Here is a 19,512-nt window from a genome sequence, read left to right on the forward strand (position 1 = left end):
AATTAAATATGCAAACTTCTACATGTAATTTAGGTAGGTAATATAAACATCAGGCAGCAATCACCACCAGAAGAGACCTGAGCTTCTTGTACCAAGCCACTGATTATTTCACTACTCCACAGTAGTAGGTCGCAAAGATCCTTCCTAGTTCCCAATTACCTTCTGTCTTTACTGTGCATGTACTCTTGGAACCAGGTTTTGAACTCTCCCAGTTGGTGCTGTGCCCGTTTCACCACGTGCATGGCTGCAGTCAGATCTCCACAGCGCATGCAGTAGTAAATCAGCGCCCACACAGGATGCCCTTCCACCTCACCATCCTGAAAAGAAAGTAGGACATACCTAATTTTTTCATAAAAGCAACATATTTGAATGATTTCTCTTTATCATTTGCCTTATTCATTATTTCTGCCCTTATACCCACACTCTGATTTTGGTAAAAAATTCTGTTTGTTACAAAAGCCAGAGGTCATGAAGGCTAAGTCCTGGGAAAGCTCTGCACATCTCAGCAATGAAAGGTGTGGTTCTCTTCTGCTTGCCCAGATTTCAGTTTGGAGGGAGGTTCTGAGAATCCCAGAATCAGCGTATGGTATCCTCCCCACCCACAGCAGATGGATTTGGATTAGGCCATCGAGGTATTAAAAACATTTTTACTGAAACAGAAAGATATTAAACTAATTGCTGATCTCAGCAGGTAAGGAAGAGACAGCTAGACTTAGCTGTGTGCTCTCCAATGTTATCATTTATTATTTCTTCATTTAACTTTTAGATTTAATTTTTCAACCCAGACTGCCTATCTGATAATTCTGTAGATGCACAGCTATGCACTTTCTACTTCATGCAGGTAAGAAGGGTTTTACCCAGATTCCTAAATAAAAGGCTCAGGCTACCACTGAGATGAATTCATTACACATTTGATGATTAAAAAACTGGTTTCACCATCTTACTATAAATGTAAAAAAAGAGAAAAAGCAAATCAGGGAGGTTAAGTTACTGCTTTTTGAATCTTCATAATGCATTTTAATTTTTGCTTGTTGATTTCTAAGATGACCACCAGAAGACACCATAATTTCTAGAATTTAGAACTCAAGCTACTGAGCACCCAACCATACTTTGGGACTAGGTCTGAACTCAGGAGTGATTTTGTCTGCCATCTCCCATTTTCCTAGTGAAAAATTCTAAAGAAGGAGTAAGAGTCTGCTGCCCTAAAAGCAGCTTAAACAATAGAAAAGCCACTGGAGGCTGCACTGGTTTCCCCTCTGTACTGGGGCAAAAAGATTTGTGTTATCATTTTAGCTCGGTCGCTGACTGTGCTGGCTGGACATACCTGGAGACCAGGGACAGACGCCGGGAGTTTGATGTTCAAGAAGCTGCGGACCAGTTGGTAGGTCCCTGGGACTCCACCCAGCTGAGCCTGGTGCAAGTTCCCAAACACTGTCACAAAAGTGTAATTTTTGTAACTGAAAAACAACACAAGCAAAACAAACATGAACAGACTGAGATACACCTGCCACAAAAACATCCACTGCCTTTCAGATCTGACAGAATTACCAATTTAAAGCAAATTAACTCAATGTTCAAACATTATCATTACAACAAAATGAGGCAAATTTTCAGTCAATTTAAGAAGATCCTTGTATTTAGCAGTCTCAGAAGATACCATGTTTTGAGTCTGTGCTGGACTACTCCAAGTTCAACTCTCTATTATGAAGTTCCTCTTATTAAATTCTTGTAGTACAAAGTTAAGCTCAATTACATAACTGGCAAAAAGCCTTTCCATCTTAATACTTTAACTCTCAATCCTATCACGAAAGAACAATTAAATACCACAGAAGTGTTTGTCCCTCCTCGCTGCCCTGTGGAAAAATATCAGCCCTAGGGCTATGGACTTACCAGAAGGAAATCCCAGAGAAAAAGAGAATTTAGAGAAATATAACTGGTAAAGGCAGCTTTAAGAACACCTTTAATAATAACACATCAAAGCATAAAATCAAGGCAGATCAATTTAACAAATACTCATGTTTTGAAGCAGGAGTCTCAAAAATTTGTACACTGAAGGAAGACCTATGTAAGCAGCATCAATAAATGACATTAAGTTCTTTTTCTTTCTCTGCAGCACATGCTAGACTTGTGCACCATCAGACTGTAAATCTGAAAGACTGTGTAAGCAAGTATCAGAGTGATATCTTGGTAACTAGAATTATGGCTGAGGCAAGTGCATGCTCCTCAGGGCTTAAGATCACAGTTGTTCCAAAGGAACTAATGCATGAACAGCTGTGAGTGGCATTACATCTCTTCCATATATGAGCGAGGGGCTGGCGAGGCATGGAAACACTCCAGTATTAGCCAATTCCCACTAGGAAAGAAAAGCTACGAAGCAAGGCACAGCATATGGGCAGGCTTTTAATTAAAAAAAAAAAAAAAAAATCAAGCCTGAGAGGCCCTAATCTCCACAGCTGGGAGCATTGGGGAAGTACCACGTATAACTAATTCCTAACTTCAGTTAGCAGTTAATGGCACTGTGAAAATTTAGCAAGTTGGATATGTGGCAAATCAGGCTAAGAGTCACTGGCTCATCGCACTCTGCTGAGACCGAGGAGCTGGGAACAGAAGATCCTTCCGATGTGTCAGTTCCTCTGTGTGCAGGCAGCAGCCGCCACCACCCCCGGGTGACACTGAGTGCTGATGAGGTGTGACAACCAACTGTCACGGCCAAGAAGAGGCTGTGCCAGGAGTTGAAGGCATCTCTTCCCAGAGTGCTGCGTCAGAGCGCAGCGCTTTCTGTGCTCCGATGGCATCTCTATGTTCCTAACAAATGCCCACATGCTACCCTGCAGTTATTGCTTGCATGGGCTGGAAGAACCTGCTGGTATCACATTGCAGCTGCTAGAAAAGAGACACTGCAATATCCACGTGTGCAGTGAACGGGCATTTGGCTTTGGGCAGCTTCACAGCTTGCAGTTCTCCGAGAACTTCATCGGTCAAGGAGCTTAGGTCCCCATGGTACTTGCTAATACACACAGCAAACCACTTTCTACAGTCTGAAAATCACTGCTGCATGTCTCAACTTCAGCTTCTTCACATTCTCCAAAAACTTTTCAGTGTAGAAATGGCATGATCAGAACTTGACTCGCTGCACCAGGTTTGTCCCCATGCTGTCCTCACAGGCTGCTGACAGCAGCTAGCAATCAGAAAGGGAGCATATAGAAAAGAGGATATTCTTTTGCAGAAGGGAAATAGATCACTTTCCACAAGTGAAAAACCTTCACATATCACCATGCATATATAGAATATTTATAAGCAACATAGAAGAAAGAATAAAAGTCTTTGCATCTTCTAAACAACCTCCCCACGGATTCAAAGCCTTTTTAACTATAACACTGTTAAACTAAAACAGTTTTACATTTAAGTGGCTGCTCTAAGCCCTGCACAGTAAAAAAGACAGGCAAGGGACAAGTCTGTGAGCAGCACAAGGTAGCTGACTCTTTATGTGCAGTACAAACTCATTCTGGCTTATCATTAGGGAACTCTATTAAGCTGTACCCAGAGCACCCATCTTACCTTTCCTCCAGGTAGTGCAGAGCGTGCCTCACGAACTCCATGCGCACCTCCATGTTGGTCCGGACTTTCAGAGCATCACTGGCAGGAACCAGAGTGACGTCGGTCATTTGTTTCACCATGGCCCACATCTCGGAGATGTTCTATAAACAAGTCATTCCATGCCTCAGCGATTAGTACAGAGATGAACAAGCAACACTGTTTTGAGCTACATGGTGTTTTGATGCTTAAGAAAAGCGTAAGAACACAAGAGTAATGTCAGTATAGATTTGTAACGGAGATAGTGGACACAGTCACGAAGGAAATCTGCTTCTGTCCCGCGGAATTCAAATTTCACAGGCTTTTTTGCATAATTCTTGTGGGAGAAGATGGCTATAAATGTTGTACCTGCAGTTGTTCCCAAGAATTGGCAACTATTTCCAAAACTAGGCTGGGTACTTGGTAATCAGTCTCTTGCTCATTTCTAATTCACATTTCCCACTTAATAAATACCACAGCACCATCAGCTTTCCATGTAAGCAATGGCTCTGGCTGCTGCTGGAAAGCTGTGCGATCAGCTGAGATAAGAAGCATCAAAAGGACACTGATCACTTGGACAAAGGCTCAGTTACAAATAAAGGTTGAAAACCATCCAGATCTGCTTGTTTACAAGGATGCAAGATCGTATCAGTGTCTACAGGACTAGGGCGTCCCTGCTGAAATAGCAAAATACTGAGAACTAACACTGTTCACTTGGGCAAGGGCAGCTCTTTGATCTCGGTGCTTCAAAGCAGTAAGAACACTGAAACTCCCCGTGCTGCCCCTTGCAAAACAAACAGAGCTGTTCAGAGAAAAGATGCACACATCTGTAATTCAGATCTGATTGAAGCGTTTGCCCCTCAGCTTCTGAGCAGTTTTTTGCTCTCCCCATTTGCGCAAGTTTTTTCATAGCTTGACCCTCCTGCAGTATTCTCCTTCAGACATTTCTCCAAGGTTTGTGCATTTGTTTTATTTTTTGGGGTGGATCAAGGCAACACAATTAAAGGAATAGAAAAAAAGAAAAGTAGACAGATCATTAATTTAAAGTCAATCCTAGGGGTTTTATGCTTTGCTATGGGAGCCTATTTCAGCTCTAGCAGAGTCTGATTGAGGACCCTTTACCTACAACTAAATACCTCCAAAGGACATTAAGAGACCACATTTTGTAAGCCAAACACAACAGAATCTATTTAAAATTAAAAGCAATTTTTCCCTCAACAGCTTATCACTTATGATGGAACACCAGGTTCGTTTCTTTTTCGCTGTGTTAAGAAATTTTCACCATGACCAACTTCATTGCAGGTGAGGCCTGCTGTACTGGAGAAAATTCTGGTATTGCCTCTGTGTTTTCTGTGGAGCCATGCAATTTTTTTGGCAATATCAGTATTTTTTCCTCCAACGTAAGCATGCTGTTAATCACATCCTGAAAACAGCTTAAATACATCTCCTCATGTTAACTCACTGGCAGTACCTTATCATCCAGGCCTGCGGTAGCAGCACAAAGGTCCACCAGGTTAGGCTGCAGATGTCCATTCACTATCTTCTCATTATAAATATAAATCTAAAACATAATTAAAGTAAGCATGTTTAACAATACATATTATGCTCTGTTCCCTCCCTAGCCACAGCAGCAAAATCTGAACCAGGCTTCAAAAACAGTGTTCCCAGCAAGTCCCTTTGCTTTCCTCCCACATCAGCCACTTCCAATCCAATGGTAGAGGAACATGCGTCAGCACCACCCAAGCCTCCACAACTCCTCAAAGCCCCAGGCCTGCCTGAAGGCCGGCAGCAGCCCAGCTGTTCAGGGGTTCCGAATTGCAGAGCACTGTGCTGAATGCCCTGTTAGACTAATTGCAGCTAATTGCTGGAGGACAAAGATTCAGAAGTGACCTGACAAGTGGATGGCTGTGATATTCCCCTGCATGGCAGCCTCCTACCTGCTGATGTGAAAGAAACAGGATTTTGCTGGTTTGTGGCAGTATTCAGGGAAATCTGACATAGGCAAACGAACAGAAATCTGACCCTTCAGAGCCTGCCCTTCAACATATACACACACCTCCCTGTTTTAACTCTTGATCTTAACTGAGCTTCGTCTACTATTGTTTATTCTACTCTCAGTCGAAAGACCTTCCACTATGTCCAAAAATAATAATTCTCAATGCTAGAAAAACAACGCCATTGTGCTTTAACTCCCTTTGGCATGCTCTACTACAATGCGCCCAGGGTGCAAACAAGATGTAGAGCTCAGGACTGCAAAGAGAATGCAGCATCAGTGAAATCATGTCCGTGGATGTCACCATGTTCCTGTGAGACAAGTCTGAACTATCCACGAAGAACAATTAATCACTTCAGTGTAATTAAAACACACTTCACGGCTGCTGATAAACTGAAGCAGCATGGATCTCCAGGTCTCCTGCATGACCTCCAGGTCTCCCAACTCCCCACTGAAGCCACAGGAGCCTCACACAGACTGCTGACACTTGGTTATTCTTGAACTGAGGCAGGCTGACATAAGGAGAGCTCAGCCAGAGTTTCTCAGGAGCCCTTGGTGGGAGCACATGGTGACTGCACCAAGTGTTTTGGCAGCAGAAGGCTGGCCACAAACACCACATTTCCAGGGCACTTTGCAGCAGTCTGTGCACAGCCCGTGACCCTGACAAGGGCCCATGGGCCATGGTGACTCCACAGCTACCCCAGAGCCAGGACTGCTAGAGAGATTGGACTTCCTGTATTCAGAAAACCAGCACGGAATAACATCGATGGCTTCAAAACACAGATGCAATTATGCTTTAAGGAAGACCTTTACCGTGGGTATATTACAGTAGATAATAGTTTGTTAATTTAGTTTGTAACAGCCACTAAATCAAATGTACACTTTATCAGCACAACCGTGCACCTTTTGCCATTAGTTTCTTCCCAGTTACCATAACTGAATGCAGATGTAGGAAAACAGATGCACAAGCTGCTCTCTGCCTCGGCACAGACTGAGCCAAAGCACACAATAACAGTAATTGTGTGCAAATTAGGCAACATTTTGTCTATGTCGTTTCACATATTCCATTTTGAAAAATCAAGTCCTTTTCTATAATTTTGTTCTCAACAGTGCTGGTAAACAGATAATCTCAAATAACAAAAGTAACAAATTGGTTATGTAAAGGTTTATCAGTTTTCCCTGAAAATTTTCCGAGGGAGTCTAATGTTACCAGGCATAATAATTCATAGCTGATGCACTAAAGCTTCTCACAAGCGATGTCATTAAAATAGGATATAATTTGACAAACATCAGGCTTAACACTTCAGCATATTTTTCCTACACACATACACAAGAAAAATGATCATCCACATATAAAGAAAATGGGAATATAAAGCCTTCATATGTATACAATTAAGCATTGACAAATCCTAAAAGAATTACTGCTTTTGAAAACTTAGAATTTCAGTTTACTTTACAAGCATAAATGCTTTCTACAGCCATATATGGTGCTCAGGATCTCTTTTTGACAAAAAAAATCCTATAGTAAACAGGTGAGTATATTTCTAAGAACATCATGCAAGATTTATGTGTTTGCCAATTGCATTTTATCTCTAGGCAGATATTTTCATGTTCTACCTACTATATCTTCTTTTACACTAAGCTCAAATCTTTATTTTCCCCCTCTCTCTCCATGTAGAAGAGTGTTTAACAAAGTTTTTTCACTTTCACTCACCTGACGAGCATATGCCATCTCCACACTGTCCAAAGAGCTGCGACCTGGAGGACCCACCTCACCAACATAGCTGGGCTGTTTAGTGAGAAGCATATAGGAAGGTACAAAGTATAGAATTACCACAGTGCATTTTACTAATACATCTGCTCCTAAAAACAGCAAAACCATGTTCCTGACAGAACTACAAACAGGGTTTTGAACCATCTACAGAGAAAAATGCAGTCTCACTGCAATAACCCATTATCTTCCCAATATAGCTTAAACTTTCTAAAGTGACATAAATTCTCCTTATTCAGTGCACAAACCAACCATTAGCTCTCTAGAATTAGGACATCAGTGTCTCTTGGTAGCATCTTATAATTTTAATTCTTTGCTTTTGTTTCTTGAAAGGTTGCTTCTTGTCAGTGTCCCGCTGTGAGGCATCTAGTCTGAGCCTCCATCACAGCAAGGACATAGAATTCAATGGATGAGATGGACACAAAATAGGACTGCAGCATTCAATTGTATGTTAAAAAGTACCCCATTGCTGGTCTGCTGCAGGAGGAAGTATGCTGGCAATATCCTGACCTGAAAAAAAATAAGTCTTTTTACCCACAGAGACTATGCCAAGATTAAGACATTTTGAGTGTAGAGCAGGAAGAGACAGCCAATGGAATTGTGGCATACAAAATTCATACTCTTATAAAAAACTTCAAATACAACATGCCATAATAGTCTTAATCTGCATAAAGCAATTTTAAATGTTCACTACAAGGCACAAGTATGTTCTCAGTACAACCACCACTGAACACAGATGTTCAATGCTCTGGAGGAAAGAATACTCCCAACAATGCTCTCTGCTATTTCCTGCCTTCTAAAAGAATGTAATTCTTCATTTCAGCATCAGCACTGCAAGTTTTGAGTTTAAAAGTAAAGTACAATCATTTTAAAGACAGATCCCTTTGAGGTAAACAGTCCTTTAATATCAGTTGCTTCAGAAGCCATGCTGGTCTGAAGATCAAAGCAAGACGAGCTCAGTACAGAAGCACAATATTTATTATGAAGCCAATTGACATAGTTGGGGCAAGCAAAAGGAACAGACAAGCTTTCAGCAAAGCAAGGTTTTCAGGTTTGTTACCATATAACTCAAGGCTGTCTATATTCATCTAAACAGGAATCGTTAACTTTTTCTGAGAAAGAGCAGGTACACCTGCAGAGTTTAAAAATTAAGCTTTTTACCATCAAAGTCAGTTACAACCGGCTGCACATCCTCACTAGCTGCTACAGTGCACCTTAGCAATACTGTCCAATGGCTTTACTACTTCCTACACTGTTTACCCAGAATGTCAGTACTTCACAGTGCAGACAGGATCACCTCCAAGGATTGCTTAAGGATGTGCTCTAGTGTTGCCTGGAAGAGCTCACTTAAATGTGACCAACTTGCTGCCTGTACAAACAACATAAAGCCCAAATGCAATAGGAAAATCAGTGTTTTCACTTCCAGTTTAATCAGCTTTAGAGTTCAGCTTTGCTGACACCTGCCAGACTGCAGCATGGCAGGAGCAATGTTCCTGCCATGACCCGGCCTGTGCGGATTTCAGGAAGAGATCCAGAAATGGAAAGCTTTTCTCTAGATGGTGCCATCATTCAGCCTCTTGTTTCAAATGAGGATGAAATGCTGGCAGACTCTTCAAAAAAATCTCACTTTTTTGGGGAACTGTATCCTAACTTCAGAATGAAATAATACAAACATATGAACTTCCAGACATGTTACTTATCAGCTTTGCACTGAACATTCTCTCAGTCATTCCCAAATTAATTTTATTTTGGTATTAGATTAATCTGGAACATCTTCTACTGTGTAAGACCTCTCTTACCCTCATGAGCACGTGTTATTGCAAAGACAATGGTTACTCACTGTTCCAGCCCAGGAGTTTTGATCAGGAGAATGTCCACAAGTTAAAATTTAAAAACAAATAAAGTTACACAACTGCAATGGCCAAGAAGCTGTTCTGCATTGGCTAGGAATTTATACAGGAAGATAAGAGCACCGACCTCTATCAAGAAATTGTAAGAGATTTGTGGTATCTGTGGTTACTGCTTTCTGTGCAGCACCCAACAGTTGATTACAGAATAAAAAATATTCAGTAGTGTTTGTCCCTAATACAATGAAATACAAATGAATGAAGGTACCAAGGATGAACCTGAACAATCCCTTAAAACTGCTGAAATTAGTTTATTACTGCATTAATTTTTCACTAATAATGCTATTTAAATAATGTCCAACCTGATTACAAAATCAGGCAGGTGCATTTAGACCTTAGGCTGTATAAAAACGCCTTACAAAAAACCCAAAAGCAATTCCACTTTTTCTTTTTGCAACTGAACTTACACTAAAAATATTCTTCACAGTCCCTCTTAATGGATACTGATATTCAGAAGCATCTGCATTTTTCTTTCAGTGCCAAATCATCTGACACAAATTCCTTTAAACCCACCTAAAACCCGACAAATTCTTTGTTCTAAAGAACAAAGAAGCTGTTAAAGCAGGTTTCCTGGGAAACAGACATGATGGCAGAAATAGCGCTTTGCAGCCTTCCCTTGTGCTGTGCCAGATAAAATGTAGAGTTATTTAAAGTAATGCTAAATTATGGACGTTGTCATTAATTACCGATGAGGTTTCATCTCCTAAAGCAAGTGAACACTAGTACATAGTGACTTAGTGTCACTTTTCAGCCAGTGCCCAAGCACCAGACACACAAGCATTGGGGCTTTGTTTTGTGAATCTATTCCTTTTTCTGCTTTGAAGCACCAAAAAGCACCGAGGTGGCTGCCACTCCAGAGAGTGGTGTGTGACTGCCAGGTTCAAACCAATTCAGGAAAGAATCTGAATTCAAAAGTGCACACCTGAAACTAAGAAATAACTGCTCTGGGGGTTGGGTTTTCCTTTCCTTTCTCCAATTTTAGTTATGCTGTAACTATTGAAGCGTGTTTAAAACCCTGTTGAAATTAGTATAGTGAAGGTATAACTATTATGCTTTAACCATTATGCTTTAAGAAACACTTCTTAACTATCTGCCACAGCTGAGAACTGCCACATTGAAATTAAATTCTTTAAATTCTACTGACTTGGCACTTCAGGAAAAAAAAAAAATCAGGAAGTCTAGAATTTGTCCTGATTTTCTTATATTTTTCTTTCCTATGGAAAAAAAGCCATGGAAGCAAGCTTATTTCCTATTTTTTCCCCATCTCGTATATGCATTCTGGCTTCATTTTTGAATTATTAAACTGTAAGAAAGCAGTAGCTCACTGAACTATCTCATGGCTGTGCTAAAAGGAAAGTTCAAAAGGAAAACTAAAGCAGTGAGTCAGCATGGGGAAGGCCACTTCCACTGCTCCCCCTGAATTGCAGAAATGGAGTTGCGCAGGCAATCCTTCCCAAGAAGGGATATTCCCTACAAACTAACCGGGGGAAAGTGGGGGGCAGGGAGGGTATCCTTTGCTGGCAAGTCAGAACTTACCAAGTTTCAAACAAGGAAAAGATAATGAAAGATGTGTTCAAAACAGCTGCTAGGAGCATACAAGAAGAATCTTGTTTCAGGTCAGGTTCTGAAGTTTAACTGCAGCAGCAAAAGGAAAAGCAGAAAAGCGGGCAATGCACGAAGGACTGCAGAAGTGTAAGTGCACTCACGCATCTTGCTGTATCTCTAACCTGATATTGCTTAAATGGCTTGTGCTGTTTTTCTCAACCACCTTTGCTTCTCCCTGCCCTGAATTCTGATCTTTCCAAAACATTATTCAGAACTGTAATATTTATTCTGAATATTATCCATTTCTCAAAGCTGCAGCTTTGCTGTACTGCCATCACATTTTTATCTTTTAAATTCACTTAGCCAAACGATGCTGCTTTTCAAAGGAGTCCTCCTTCATTTGCACTCAGCCAAGCATTCAGCCTCACTTGCACACCAAACCCCGTGCATGTAAAGATGCATTATTCATCACCCTCATATGCATATGCACATTCCTCAGCAGAAGTCTGGGCAGACATTTTGTCAGCACTCCAAATGGCTTGGCCAGTAGATGCAGTGAGTATCTAGGCAGGAGACCAAGCTGGAGAAACCCCATCAAAATACACTGTTGTGGAGTGGAAAGAATCTTGCAGTCCTTGGGATTTAAGGGGTATGAAGATGTGATACAGCAGGGCAGAACAGAAACCAAGATGTGCCAGTGTCTCTGTATCACTGCAGGAGTGTGCTACTTGACAGCAAGAGTGGAAGAGCTTGTGGCAAGGGTGGAAGAAAGAAAAACTTGGAATAAGGAAAAACTTGGAAAAGGACAAAGGAAATGCCTTGGCACCTCATGGCACAACAGTCGTAACAAACACCTTCAGACCATAGGTGTTTGATACCTTGAAGACAAAACTCAGGCTTTCATCCCTTTCCAGACCTACAAGAAGCATCTTTTTATCAGCTCTGGTTTTCCCTGACAAGAAGGCGGCCAGGCTGGAGGACAAGGGGGAACAGAAAACCTTATGGCAAGTCCTGCACTAGGTTCTTTGAATCATAAGCTTTGCCTGTTAATTGGTCTTATTTCCATGAATAATGTGTTGGTATTTCACTCTGCCCAAATTAGCTTGCCCAAAGCTTGAGAATTGGCTTGCAGGCAGACTGGCCCCCTGCTGTGTTTGGATCTGTGCCTTTTCAGCCGATTCTCCATCTCCAGAGGATATCAATTAAACCTCTACTATATTCTACAGGCTGTGTCTGTTTGTGTCACATACACACAAAAAACTTATTTGACTGGAACAAGGCTTTAGAAGAACAACCTGCTGTGGGGAGGTTAGATAACAGGCTTTTAACACAGTAGATGCACTTCAAACCTCTCAGACCTTTGACTTCTTGAGGCTAAGACTAGAATATATCAAGGATTTTAAATGCTCTCGAAATGACATACTGCTACTACGAAAGCTTTGAAATAGAGAGTGGAGTATTACTGAGTGATAGTGTACATTGAGTCTTTAAACTCATTCATGAAAAACCTTAGGAGCTGAGTTTTCTCCCCTCCTCCCTCACACCAATTTGATGCTTGGCATCTCAAGTGCCATGGACTGGGGGTAGCATCCATTTGACACTGAAACACCAGAATAGGGGTTTTACCTGTTCAGAGCAGGTTATTAAATTACTACTGCTAGCAGTTAATATCCACACTCTGAAAGGAAAACCCCACACCAGTAACTAGCACACAAATCAAAGGTGTTAGGAGCTATCAGTGTAACTGCCAAGTCTTCAGATTCACATCCTAAAATAATGGGATAGCTGTTCCTAGTTTTAAATTAATTCAGTCTGCATTATTTAGCATTTCTAATATTGGAAAGCTGGACAACCTTTGAGAAGTCCCAGTAAAGTATCAGTACAATATTTTCTGGCAAAGACAGCCTCTATAAAAAGAGGTATGCTAACTGGGATTAACCTATATTTAAAAGAACAGTAATCAGAAAGGGACATTTCATTAACAACTTTAATTATTTCCAAATCCCTATACAGGTCATACCCCACTTGCACCAAGGGCTTTTTTTATTTTAATATGCTAGCAGGTCATCCCAATGAACAAGAATTAATTTTCATGGGTGGAGAATGTGGCTATAAAAAATGTGTCTCTTTTTCAGCCTGAAAGCACAGCAACTTATATCCCCCCACTCCCTGTCCCCTCTCCTTTCAAGGTGAGCATTTTCATGGAGCACTGTGCAGCAGCTGTGATGTAACTTTGTGCTCCAGGGATCACAGCTGCTGTCTGATGCTTCCAGCTCAGAGGGGCTGAGCTCCCAACACTCTGCACGTAACTCTGCTTTGCTCTACTCATTTAACTGAAACATTTTCTTTAAGAGAATAAACTGTAAAGTTTTAAATTGTAACAGAAGATAAGGAATGTTCTAAGATGATAGTCAATATCTCTTTTGTTAAACATGGGGTCAGTCTTGCCCAAAGGATTTGGTCACTGCTGGATTAATCTGAACACTAGAGGTCTTAGCAGCACAAAATTCTAATCTGCTCTGAATGAGACAGTAAAATAAAAAGGAAACCTTTTTTTTTTTTTAATGTTGATTCATTTGGTTTTGCCAAGAAACCTGAGAGACTTCATCAGCCTCCTAAGAAAAGCCATAAATCCAGGCTAGCACATAGTGATAAGGGAAAGAGACTCTAAGATCTATGTGTAAGCACAACTGCACCTGAGAAACTCCCTGGTGTCACATCGCAAAGATTTCCTGAAGTGCCCCAGTGTGTTTTCTGTATGTGTGTGTTCCCCTGGGTGTATTGACCTACTATGTATTTGTGACTAAGTTTCCAGCCAGCACATATGTTGCTCAAAAAACAGCTTCAGCAATAGCAGCTCCATTGCCTGTACCCATCAGTCAATAAATAGAAATAATCACAAAGGTTTGATATTTTGCTAGACAATGCATTCTGCTAGTCAGAGCCATTCTAGAATTCGATAGGGATTTTATATTTCTCATTTTCACATAGTTGTAGTTACAGAATATTTCAGAGGTGGTTTCAGCAGTGCTGGAATGCCAGCTGTGTACAGTGCTGTGTGTGACTCTGCAAAGCATTTAGAAAGACAGAGTTACCTCATTTTCCTGGGTGAAATCAAGAGCATCTTCCCCTGATGCAAGCAGAGAATGAAGAATCCTTTGTTTCACCTGTTCCCATTCAACCAGCATTGATTCTCGGTGATACTCCTCAGCCATGGCAAAAGTCTGTCGGTGAACAAGAACAAGAGCTAAGGAACATAGAGAAACACCCATCAACCTAACTCTGCTATTAATAGACAAGCCTAAAAATGAAACAGAAAATAGCAACTACATAAATCAACCAGGTCAGGCCTCAAGAGCTAATGGTGTGCTGCATATTATTTTAACAGGCTTCCTGTTCAGGTACAAGGGGATTCAGAAACTAGGTGTATGTGGAATTAAGACAACTCTCACATACCCCCAGCTGGTAAAAGAGGGAAACGGTGTCTCTTCCATGGCACCGCAGCACACGAATCTGAGCAGGCGGGAGGCTTCCTCCTTTAACTTAGCAGCACACACAATATCCAGGTCATCACTGATCTGTGTGGTTTGTTGAGACTTAACTTCTCTAATGACCACTAGCTTTTCACCTCCTTGGAGGCTACAAAGGTCTGACTCGCTGCATTCTTAACAAAGATGCGTGTTTATTGCCCATAATCATTTTCAGGTCTTTATCAGTGTGTTTTTCTTTCAAACGGGAAACAGGATAAAATAAAAATCTAATAGTAAGGGAAAACTAGCCGATGTCAAAGAATCAGGAGGCCTTTTTCATGAGGAACATAACTCGGGAAAGCACACAGGAAAATCATATCCCAAGAAAAAACAACCTTTACCTTTAAAATGGCTGATGTGCTACATTGTCTTATGATCCACTTGGGGAACATATGGGAGGTAACAGCTCTTCCCTCAGTAAGGAAAATATTCCCTCATTTTGGCAATAGCATTAAGATAGAGAAGATGCTTCACTACCGTTTCTGTTATTGTTGGGATGAGACTAACAGCCTCAGGGATACCAGGACAGGAAATAAGAGAATCTCCACTAATTCTAAACAGAGAATAAGCTATATATTGTGTCTTCTTTCCTGTTCACACAGCTCCATGCTGCAACATACAACTAAATGTCTTGGTTGGCTGACTAAGTTTTTCATTTTATTGCAGTTCACTGTTAGGATATTGTCAATTGATCGGCAAAACGTTCCTCAGAAATAATGAATTGGTAAGACACAGTGACATTTGGCAAACATTTAATTACAGTGCATGCATGCAACTAGAGCATAAGATTTCTGTTTCTTTGTTGCGTTACATAAATTCACTTTATACTTTCATGGCAGGATATAGGCTCACCCGTACCTTCACTATACTAATTTCAACAGGGTTTTAAACACGCTTCAATAGTTACAGCATAATGTTATGTAATTGAAATAATTTAATAATGCATATGTACTATTTCTTGTCATTTGAAAGAAACACAGGCTCAGTTCTAAACCTGATGCCACCAGTGTACGTGGAGGGAAACAATCATAACATGGGCACTAGGAAGTATGGAATAACATTTCCAAGAAGAAGTTTTAAGACAAACAACAGGAAGCATTTTTCCATGCTGCATAATTCAATTGTGAAAATCACTGCCCCAGAACAGATACCAAAAGCACAAATAGATTCAGAAACAGGATTAGATTAATTTCTTATCAGAAAACAAGTTGCTGCTCAGATGATCTTCAAAACAACTATTTGTTCAGAGGTGAAGATACAGGAGTTGAAGAGGGGAAGGCTAAATCTGTCTTTTTCTTACAGACTAAGTACTGATCCCTTTTCAAGGGAAGAAAACTGGTGTCCGCAAACCTGTCCTGTTTTTGTTTTTAGGAAAAAATGACAGTGCTTTCTTCCAACTTACCCTCCTCCTTGACTCTTCAATGGCAGACAGCAATGCATTATCTTTTTCATTCTTCAGGAATCCCTGCAGGAAACAAGAAACAGAGCTTCAGCCAAAAAAATCAGCCTTGCACCAACATCAGATACATATTGTAGTACTCAGCTCTTTCAGCTCTGAGAAGTGCTCAGAGCTCTCTCTGCAGAGAAAGTCCAGTCCCAAGAAGTTTAAAGGTCACTTTACTTCACCAGAGGTACAGTAAGATGCCCACCCAGAGCAATGTGAAAATGAAAATGCATTAATCCCCTCTTTTAATATGCATTAAATCCTAGTGAAATGTCCTGCTTCTATTCTCTTTTATCTCTGTGTCCCAGCATCTGCTTCCTCTTGCTCTCCATTTGAGGGAGCTAGGATGAAAGCTGGTAGGAGCGATAAGCCAAGATAAGATTGTTGGACTTGAGTATGCTGAAAAAAATAAAAGTCTTTGACTTGGCAGCTTCAGGCAGAAGTGGAGCTCTTGGAGGACCGATAGGAACTGTGAAAAAGAGCCTTAAAAATAGTCAGTTGAGGAAGGATGGAAATAACTAAACAGTTGGAAAGCATTCAGAGAAAGTTTACCACGCAGCTTCTCACCATGAATACAGCTGGAGTGGGTAAAAAGGAAGAACTGTATTTTTAATTTTCAGTATATCAGTAAATCTCAAAGAGGTCAGGTGTGTGTGAACAAACTGATTTAGATGAGTTGTTACCTCCTTATCCCAAAGGTTACTTTTATGACATACTAGGAAATACAAAATAGTTTTAACTTTAAACAAGTAGCGGTGGGGTAAACTGCAGTAACACATGGAGACAACAATCAGGATCCATCTATCACATTTCAACATGAATATCTTTATTTTGCATTTTCACTGTTACATCACCAATTAAAAAAAACAAGTTGATTTTTACTCCCAGACTTCAACTTAATCATTATTCAGGTCATAAAAAAGAAAAAGAAGCCTTTGTCTCCCTCCGAAGTAATCAACTATAAATGATCAACTCCATTAAGTGTTAATATCTTAAAAGTCTGTACACTCACTTCACAGCTTTAAAACCAAAAGCTGCTAACAAACCCACAGAGTGGGAACTTAATGGACTGTGCTTTATGCTTTTATAAAGACAAAACACAATTGCAGCAGTGTCCAACTGAATTTGTCAGGAATCAGGAGGGGTTTGTGCCTTTCAGTCTCCCCATCTTCCTGCAAAGAATTCCTGTGGTGACACAGGGAGATTTGGGCTGTTGGAAAAATATATTTATGGTATATGTCTCAGAAACAGCCCTGCAGCAGTAATACATACAACCATAAGTATCACAGAGTGATACTCAGCTCTGGGAGGTGAGGAGCATTTGAAATCTCCTCAGCCTGAAGCAATCTGCCAGGAAACTGCTGCATACGTGTGCTACCTGCCCTCCTGCTCCTCAGCACCAGCATGTGAAATAAAGGGCATTGCACCCTCTCTTTCTGAAATATATAGAACAAGCATTTGAGGTACATGGGACAGGCTATGACCTCCTTCAGCTGGAAACAAGAACATGACCCCTTTCTGTACAGCAGAGAGAGAACTAGCCGCCATCCTCCGAGAGACGTGCGGTGCAGTTCCCCAGAAACAGCCCTTGAATTACGCATGGAAGAGAGCGGTCACTGCTACCCAGCCTATTCCTCATTTCACCAGCAGACAGGTCCTGCTTTATTTTTAGACAATGCCCACAGAGAAATCACAGTTACAACCTGAAAAAAAAAGGAAGCTAAATCCATATCCTTGCACACGTCTGGGGACCAGCTATTACAGCAGCTGTCACTGAGACAAGGGTTGCCGCAGTCACCTAACTGGGCCAAGACTCAGCCTTGGCTCTGTGCAGGAGAGAGATGGAGATGTGCCTTGCAAGTCTTGTCCCTGCCTGCATGGGTAGAAGGACTTTGGGAAGGCAACAAGCTTTCTGGGTTCTTTTTTTTTTTCATTTCACCACCTCCAACCTAAAATGGAGAAAAATTATCTGGAATTAAAACAAGCAGTACTTCCAGACCTTCAAAGCACACACCAATACATGAGTGGAAGAGACAGATCCGCTTCTGATGGTAGAGATCTGATGCTGCAGAGAACAGTGTGTTAGCTGTATTCTAACAACACTGCTAATTTTACAGGCAAAACCAGCCCACTGTCTCAAAGATGCAGACCTACAGCTATTTGGATGTGATGAAGGGTGTGAGCTTGCAGATGTCCTGGATGCCTGGCTCCCTGCTCGCTCTGTAAGCACCGGACTCCTGAAAACCCCAAGAGATACAAGTCCTACCTTTCCTGTCCTTGGTCTTCCCCTCTTTCCTTGCAGGAATGTGTGGCCTAGAGCTGAGCAGGTACCTGCCTAGAAATGTACGCAGCAATGATAGTAATCAACACAGTAATTTAAGATGTGCTTGAACATCCCTTGACGTCAGTAAATCCAGGCTGAGTATCTTAATGAAACCACCCAGCTCCCAGAGAGTTCTACTAGGTCCGTTTAAGGGATCACATTACACTGAATGCCAATTAGAGGATGATAACTGCCTTTTTCAATATCAAAAACTACTCCTTTAGCAAAAGAAAATCCCCACACGTGCCAAATAATATCTGTAATGCCTCACTGAGGAGAGGTACATTTTAAAAAGGTTGCCCTATGTCTTGTGCTAAACATTATGACTCTAACATGACAATTGCTGCTTCAGTTAATTACAGGCTAATTATTAAACCTCAGAAGAGGGAGTTTCAGTAACCAATGCTGGAGCTCCTGTTACTGCTTGTGCGAACTGCTTCTGCTTAGTTAGGCCAAATAAGAGCTCCTGAGGGTGTCACTCCAGGCTTTGGTGGCCAGAATTCCACTAGTTAAGAAAGTGAGGTGTGTCCGGCTGGCTGCTGGGTTCCCTGGATTTATCGCATTGCCACCTAGTGGTGGACTACATTTTGATCACCAGACACGATTTCATGGACACACATAAATGCACACAAATGCACTTCTACTGCATGAAAAAGTAGAGCCCCGGAACAAGAATGGGCAGAAAGATGGAAGAGATGCACTTTACATTAGAGAATTTTTGTCCTCAGAAATCCCAGGTCACAACTTTAAGGGTTCGCATATCTCTTAAGAAGGCTGGGCTGTGAACAGTGCTGGTTGTGCTCACCAGTTACATCTGCCCTAAAAGCTTTCCGCAGTCCCAGAGGCAAGGTTTGACTGCCATGAACGCTGGCAGACTGTAACAAGGATACGGAGGTGCAGCGCTCAGCATGCACGGGGAGTGCACGACCGACAAAGCAGGAGCCGCCCTCTCAGGGGAGATGCTGCTGGGTGTACAACGAGTAACGAGACATTGCTTCATATTCAGCATCCAAAGACAAAAGCAGGAGGAGAACAGAGATTATTGTTAGGAGACAAAACGCTATTTTGCAGAGGCAGATGGCAAAGATAGGAACAGCCAACACAAGGATTGCTATAATCTCAGAGGTGAAAACCTCACCTTGCAGCTCTCCGTGCACAAGCTCTGCCAGTGGAAGGATCCCAGCGTTGCCTGGATTTTGCTTGAAAATGAAAATCTTACTTCCCTGAGGCAGGTTTATGCAAAAAGCTCACAGAGCCTTAATGTCACATCACTCTGCCCTGCTTTAGTGAGTGGCTTTTGATTTTCCTCTCTGTTACTGTCTGACTCCCACACATCCTTCCTGCATCTAGTTTGGAAGGGAAGCAGCATAACTCTTCTCCATCACCAGTTCTCTGCAACACTCACTGCTGAATGTTTCCCACACAC

General features: G+C 41.4%; 1 protein-coding gene across 4 annotated transcripts in view; it reads right to left on the bottom strand.

Annotated features, from left to right (window-relative positions):
• The window catches only part of NUP93 (nucleoporin 93), a 79,381-nt gene that overhangs the window by 15,824 nt on the left and 44,045 nt on the right, over positions 1 to 19,512 (bottom strand). For all 4 annotated transcript variants that reach the window (XM_008638761.2, XM_017740980.1, XM_017740981.1 and 1 more), the window contains 7 exons: positions 15,722 to 15,784; positions 13,885 to 14,013; positions 7,281 to 7,355; positions 5,045 to 5,134; positions 3,559 to 3,698; positions 1,325 to 1,457; positions 160 to 317 (listed from right to left, as the gene is read on the bottom strand). In XM_008638761.2, the coding sequence (XP_008636983.1) occupies positions 160 to 317; positions 1,325 to 1,457; positions 3,559 to 3,698; positions 5,045 to 5,134; positions 7,281 to 7,355; positions 13,885 to 14,013; positions 15,722 to 15,784 (788 nt within the window). The remainder of the gene's footprint in view (positions 1 to 159; positions 318 to 1,324; positions 1,458 to 3,558; positions 3,699 to 5,044; positions 5,135 to 7,280; positions 7,356 to 13,884; positions 14,014 to 15,721; positions 15,785 to 19,512) is intronic.

Source organism: Corvus brachyrhynchos, unplaced genomic scaffold, assembly GCF_000691975.1.
Source record: "Corvus brachyrhynchos isolate BGI_N302 unplaced genomic scaffold, ASM69197v1 scaffold26, whole genome shotgun sequence".
NCBI lineage: Eukaryota > Metazoa > Chordata > Aves > Passeriformes > Corvidae > Corvus > Corvus brachyrhynchos.